The sequence below is a fragment of the Lactuca saligna genome, chromosome 3, assembly GCF_052625555.1.
Source record: "Lactuca saligna cultivar CGN05327 chromosome 3, ASM5262555v1, whole genome shotgun sequence".
NCBI classification, from domain to species: Eukaryota; Viridiplantae; Streptophyta; class Magnoliopsida; order Asterales; family Asteraceae; genus Lactuca; species Lactuca saligna.
Genome location: NC_136419.1, coordinates 68,374,889 through 68,382,230, shown reverse-complemented (window position 1 = coordinate 68,382,230; position 7,342 = coordinate 68,374,889). Strand labels below are relative to the sequence as shown.

Here is a 7,342-nt window from a genome sequence, read left to right as displayed (position 1 = left end):
CTTCCTAAGTGTACATGCAACCCTAATAACCTTGGATCTATGTTTGTCTAATTATCATGCAAAGTTGAATTCCAAGGCTATATTCCTATCTAGCATACATGGGGAACAATTTTAACTTGAATGATAGATAGAATAACTTACCTTGTTGTTGCTTGTGTTCCTTGAAACCTTGTGAGCCTAGCACCCCAAGTGTGATGCCTCAAATGCTTCACACAACACCAAATACTCTTGGAAAAACTTATGAGAGAACACACACTTCTTGAAATCGGCCAAGCCCTCTTGTTTCCTTAGTGTAACCGATTTTGGTGGAGAATATGATTCTTATATAGTGTTGACACATCTAGGGTTACACCATGTAAACCCTAATGTGTCATGACTCTTCATTTCCATGACCCATGGGTTTGTAACTCCCATGGAGCATCCTATGGGTAGAACCCAACTTGATAATCCATGGAGCCTCTTAGCCCACTATACAAGATATGGATGATTTACATAATCAACCCATATATTTAATTAGTTCTCTTTTGACCACTTAATTAATTCTAAATTAATTATTGATCAAACTAATCAAATAATATTATTAATATATTAGAACTTATAATATATTAATAATCTCCAAGTGTTATTTCTCTCATTTAGTCTATCCAATTGCATGGTGCCATGCAACCTAAATGGACCATGCCGGGTTGGGTCAAGTACATACCAGAAATAGTTATGGACTTAGACACCTTATCCATCACCATATACATGGATCACAAGAGCTTGAAGTATTTGATGGATCAGCCCAACCTGAATATGCGCTAGAGGAGATGGTTGGACGTGGTAAAGGATTACAATTATGAGATCCTATACCATCCGGGCAAGGCTAATGTTGTAGCTGATGCCCTGAGTCATAGGACGGAGCGTGCCCCGATTCGAGACATTTGTATGCTTGATATTGATGACTCCGGTGTTGGACACCATTCGGGAGGCCCAGGCAGGGGCCGTGAGACCGGAGAACCGCAAGAGAGAGTAGGTGATTGGTCAGGTACCTGAGTTCATTACCGATAGTCATGCGCTTCTGACCTTTCAGGGTCGGATTTGGGTGTCGTATGCAGGCAGGCACGTACCACTTTGATGGAGGAGGCACACCGATCATGGTTCTTGATCCATCCCGGGGCCACTAAGACGTATTTGGACCTGAAAAGAGAGTACCAGTGGCCCTGTATGAAGAGGGATGTGGCGTGGTTCATTGAGAGGTGCTTGACCTGTCGCAGGGTTAAGGTCGAGCACCAGCGTCCGCATGGCAAGTTGCAGTCACTTGAGGTTCCCCAGTGGAAGTGGGGACATATCTCTATGGATTTTATCACCAAAATGTCAAAGACCGTGAGAGGTGTTGATGCAATTTGGGTGATCGTTGACCGGTTGATGAAGGGCGCTCACTTCCTCGCTATCAGTGAGAGCTTTTCCGTAGAGAGGCTGGCAGAGGTGTATGTGAGGGAGGTGGTATCATGGCATGGTGTACCGATCTCGATTATGTCAGATCGAGATGTACGTTTCACTTCTAGGTTCTGGAAAAAGTTCCATGAGGAGTTGGGTACTATACTGCATTTCAGTACCGCCTACCACCCGTAAAATGACGGGCAAAATGAGCAGACGATTCAAACGCTCGAGGACATGCTTCGAGCATGTGTATCAGAATTCAGAGGAAGTTGGGACACGTACTTGCCTTTGGTTGAGTTTTCCTATAACAACAGCCACCATTCGAGTATTGGCATGCCTCCTTTCAAGTTGTTATATAGGAGGAGGTGTTGGACTCCCATCTGCTGGGGAGAAGTGGGGCAGCAAGTGAGGGGCAGCACTGAGATAGTGCTTCATACATTGGAGCAGATACAGCAGGTCAGGAAGAGGTTGTTGACAGCGCAGAGTCATCAGAAAAGTTATGCAGATAGGCGGCAATCTAATCTGGAGTTTCAACTGGGGGACTTCATACTCCTGAAGTTATCTCCCTAGAAAGGAATGATCCGATTCAGGAAGAAGGGCAAGCTGGGGCCCCAGTGTATTGGTCCGTTCAGGGTGACCGCTAAAGTGGGCAGGGTAGCATATCGCTTAGAGCTACCTGTGGAGTTGAGCCAGATCCATAATACCTTCCACGTGTCCCAGTTGAGGAAGTGTATACCCGACGAGTCGGTGATAGTACCATTGGAGGATATTCAGGTGGATGTGAGCATGAATTATGCTGAGAGGCCAGTCGCGGTGGTGGATCGGAAGATCAAGGTTTTGAGAAACAAGAAAGTGCCACTGGTTCAGGTTCAGTGGCAGCATCGAAAATTGTCCAAGTTGACATGGGAGGCGGAGGCGGAGATGCGGAAGCTACATCTAGAGCTATTTGTAGAATGAGACTTCGAAGGAGAAGTCTGATTCTAGTGGGGGAGAATTGTAACATCCGGATTCCCATGTACATTATTTTAATTATCTATTTTGAGTTTAATGAAAGGACTCGGCGAGTAAACGCTCCGATTCGCTGAGTAGGATCGCAAATTCTTATCTGGATTAATGACCGGACTCGACGAGTCGATGCGTGGACTCGGCGAGTCCGCGCTGTAAAGTGAAACCCTAAATCTCAAGGCTTAAACCCTATTTAAAGGCCTTTATGGCCTTCATTTGCAGCCACTACACCCTTGAGAAACCCTAGAGAGCAGATAGATCGTTTATGGTGCAAGAGGAAGGCTAACCCACCATTTCTTGTTTGCTTTAGCAAGAAGATAGGAGAAAGGACAAGCTAGGCGAGTTGGGGAGCTTGGATCTACTTCCATTTGATCAGAGGAAGCTATTGGAGGTATCAATATGTGCTTACTCTCTTGATTATGATGTTTAGTTGAATATAGGGTTTCTATATGCATTATTTTGGCTTGAATCTGGAGTGGATGAGGTCCCAAGGTGATATAATTTTTAGATCTTGACCTCAACAGGTCCAGAGAGTCCCTATAGCTATGCTTTATGCCATCCCTTTTGAGCTGTGAACCTAGGTAGTCATTTTAGTGGTTATTTCACCAAAAGAAGCTTTGGGTGCATTGCATGTGAGTCAAGTTTCGACCTTTATGTGGTTATTGGTTTTAGGGAAGTCAGATCTATAGATTAGAGAAGCGGATCTGACCTCAGAAGGTCATTTAAGTGTGATTAAGGAAGCAACTCGCCGAGTTCATAAGTGGACTCGACGAGTCGAGTCGGGTTGCCCCACGATTCGCGACTTGTGATAACCCGTTGAGTGTAGAGTGGACTCAACGATTTGAGTGAGGACCAGGGGCGAAGAGGACACGCATGGACTCGCCAAGTCACACGAGTGCACTCGGCGAGTCTGGTCAAAGTTGACCGTTGAATTCTGTTGACTTTTAGGGTTTGGTCAAGAATTGGACTTGTGGACCATTTGAAGGGTAAAATGGTCTTTTAGCCTTCTTAGAGGACATGAAAGATACTAGTCTAGCTTGGAGAGCCGTTATTGATTTGAGATAATTGTTTATGTGTTTAGGCGGAGGCTAAATTAGTGCATACGTGTGCGAGATTCTCTGAGATATCTGAGGTGAGTCTTCTCACTATACTGTACTTGGAAGGGTACTTATGTGTGACCGGAAGGTCTTGAATGCTATGAGATGTATGTGTTATATGTTGTTATGTGATATGTATGTGTTATGTATGTTATGTATGATAAGGGCTGGAAGGTCAAGATGACATGGACCGGAAGGTCAGGAGGTTACAGACCGGAAAGTCAATACGGGTAGGACCGGAAGGTCTACCGAAATTCGGGACGGAAGTCCCCTGAGACACTTGGATCGGAAGATCTCACAGAGTTATGGCCTGGAAAGGCGTATGTGTTGTATGTGGTATTTTGGGGAACTCACTAAGAATTTATGCTTACAGTTGTTGTGTTAAGTGTTTCCGGTACTTGTGATGATCGTGGGAAGGCACCAGCGTGATCCGTACACACTCGTGGAGTTTATGTTTTGAGATTCTAGTATATGTTGTGACGATAACATTTGATACATTATGTTTTGACATTATTTTATGAGTAAATGTATGTTTTAAAAATGAAAAATTGTTTTGAAAATTTACGTTGTTACACAAAGAAACGTTTTTCCGTCGAGGAGATCCAAATCAAATCGTTGCCCTCCTGTAACAACAAAAAAAGCGATGCCAACTAACATAGAATATGAGATTAGGGATGGGAAGAATCCTCCCCCTTTTGATGAAGACGATATCGCTCATCTCAAGACTTATGTGAGTTAAATCGCGATTCTTACAAACTAAAGACCGATTACTTGTTCCACTGGATGCCCTTATTTAATTGGCTCTTGTTCTTTTTAACTTGTTAAACCATCGAGCAACACGAAGGATCAAGTGAAAGATTAGCTTTGTGCGCTGATGAATTGCTACGATTTAATACGATTTGATTTCAAATCGATTTTTAAATGCCTTCAGCTGTTAGGAACTTAGGATAGTTTGATCTTTATCTTACATTTTACTAGAGTTAATGGGCATTATAGAGAAATGTTTGAGTCGATAGTTTTTGTTGGTTGAAATGTTATGTTTATCGTAATTGAATTGATCAAGACTTATGCAAGGATTGGGGCCATATTCGATAAGCATCAAGAAAGCTGAAAAAGATGTAAAGGAAATTGCAAAAAGGATCAACGATTTATGTGGTAAGCTTATTTTTGTGAGGTTTCTAACTCAAATAAGCTTGTATGAAGACTCTGCTTTTTTGCCTGTTTCACAACTTAGAACGTTCTTCTTTGTAGACTAGCTGTACATATATAGATAATTAGAATTTTCTTTATACAATTCCAATTCAAGTGGAATTTGGGGGTTTGAGTCATATGGAGATCATTTGTGTTTCTATCAAATGGTGTGATTGATGCAACAAAGGGACTGATTCAAATGGTCTGATTCATATTTCAATTTATGTTTTTTTTTATTTAACACTTTATTTATGTGGACAATGCAGGATCTTGACAATGTTGAATTCTGAAAAGGTATCAAGTTTGTTTATGTAGATGATTCAATGGATGATATTGGTGAGATTCCAATTCTATTGGAATGGAATCACGTATTCCAATTCTGTTGGAATGGAATCAAAAATTCTAATTCTGTTGGAATCACAGAAGTTGATGCTTGAAAAACGGACCACATTATTCTTTTAGAATGTATTAGTCGTTGTTAGATTTTGATTTTTTTCTTTTCCGTTTTGAAAGTTTTTTAAGTTTAATCTTTAACAATAAATGTAATTCTTAACAATTGTTATCTGTATTCTATAAGAAATAATGTATTTTTGTTTTTATTTTTCAATTGATTGTTCAAGAGTTTGTTATTTTGCAAGAAGTTCTTAAAGTCGTGATCAAGAAATATGTTCAAAAATATTTTTAGTATTTATAGTTCAAAAATATTTTTATTTTTGAGTAAATAGTTAGATAAATAAACATATTCTGTCAGAATGTCCGAATTAAAATAGTTATAATTCGTAAAATTGGATTTTTTAAATTAATAGAATCTATGATTCCTTAAAATATGCAATTTTCCTTTATTAAATCTATATTAATCGACTAAAATACCCTTGTAATTAAATTAGATAATATATTTCAATCACATTTAATTCAATAATATATATTAATCACTTTCTTAAGATAAATAAAATTGATTGGCCCAAAGTTATGCATATAATAACACAATAATTAATTTGAATAGAATAATATATATATATATATATATATATATATATATATATATATATATATATATATATATATATATATATATATATATATATATATATATATATATAATTCAAAGAGGGTATGTTGTATAAGAGGAAAATGAGAGTTTCAATGGATAAGTACATACACTTATTTGAACATGGCGGCTCTTTGCATGTGAACCTAGGTTTGTGTAAAAAAAACGCTATTGTGATTAACCAGGTGCTATAATTTGGAAATAACCTGGTTGTTAAATAACCGGGTGTCATAACCCTTCCACAAGTGAGGATGTTGGAGGATATGTATTTAAAAAAACCTGTCATGTAACATTACTGTTAAAAGACCCGGTTGAATAGGAATAAAAACCAGTTTATTTTATATGAGCCTCTTCGTCTGATCAAATTTAGAAAGATTTGATATTTAGGATGGAGGCTCTTGTTCTGATCAGATTTCTAAACATGGACGTCAAGCCAATCTCAATCCCTTCAACGTGGGAATCCAAAGTCTCAACACAAGTTTGAGAAGGATACTTGCTTCCTGCTGTTTCTTTCTGAATCAATTTCCAGACTGTCGACCATTTACTTGTTGACTTCAGCTGCGTAATAGACAAAGACAAGAACGATAAGAGCAATCCAAACACAGAAATGCTGACTTCGCTAACGTCTCTTAGTACTGCGATCACCGAAGAGAGGTGGTGCTCAAGATTTAATGGTTTTGAGGCATAAATCTGGTCGATTTGCTTTAACTCTCCAACTGCTTTCTTGGCATCCTTGTTTAGTTTCTTTACAAATGAATCATCGATGCTTAAATCTTCCTTTCGTCTCCTTTGAGCAGATCGAATATCTCGTACATGTGCCTTCACTTGCGAAACTACATCTCCAATAGTACCACAACTATCCAAAAGTCTCATTGATCGAACCAGCAACTCCTCAACTAATATATCATGTTGATAGTTTGAAAAGGCTTGTTGGGTCATTGGCAGACTTAAAAGATTGTCAGCACATGTGTATAATCTTTCCAGGCATGCTAAACCACTGCAAAATGTTTCTGCATCAGGTATACGTGACATTGATGATTCCCATGTTTTAAGATTGGTGAGTTCCTCGTCAACTTGAAGATTGCTGTCATTATAAGATCGAGATGGGGATGACCAACGAGAAGGAGCAAACAATGATAATGATGCCATTCGTTTGGTTATAGTTTGGCCTGCAAACTCTTTCTAATGATAATACTAAAATAGACTTTGGTTTTCTATTTATACCAGCACAATTAGTAGGCATGCATTAGTTAATCATTTAAATGACAGGATAGTGTTTAACTCAAATTATTTAATGAAATTTGGTACGAAAGAAGCAATTAAAGAGATGGCCTCCCACATATGTTTGCTGCATAATATGACCCGCCTCCTGTACAGTATCTTATACTTCTATAGTGACACATTCCCTAACTTCTGCGACATTGTCATCTTTAGGTTTCCTACCATCTCGTTTCTTTCATGTGACCTATTAATGCTACACATGTGCTTGTCAAGAAATCTTAAACGGACGTTAGAACATATTTGGAAACAATATCAATAGTGTTAAATAAATTGTTATGTAATAAACATATAGGATTTT

The 7,342-nt window shown here is 38.8% G+C and overlaps 1 protein-coding gene across 1 annotated transcript; it reads right to left on the bottom strand.

The window, feature by feature from the left end:
• Positions 1-6,129: 6,129 nt before the first annotated feature.
• On the bottom strand, positions 6,130-6,912 carry LOC145035663 (uncharacterized). The gene has a single exon (XM_078984171.1). It carries the CDS (start codon positions 6,910-6,912, stop codon positions 6,130-6,132), a length of 783 nt encoding a protein of 260 aa, XP_078840297.1.
• Positions 6,913-7,342: the final 430 nt, after the last annotated feature.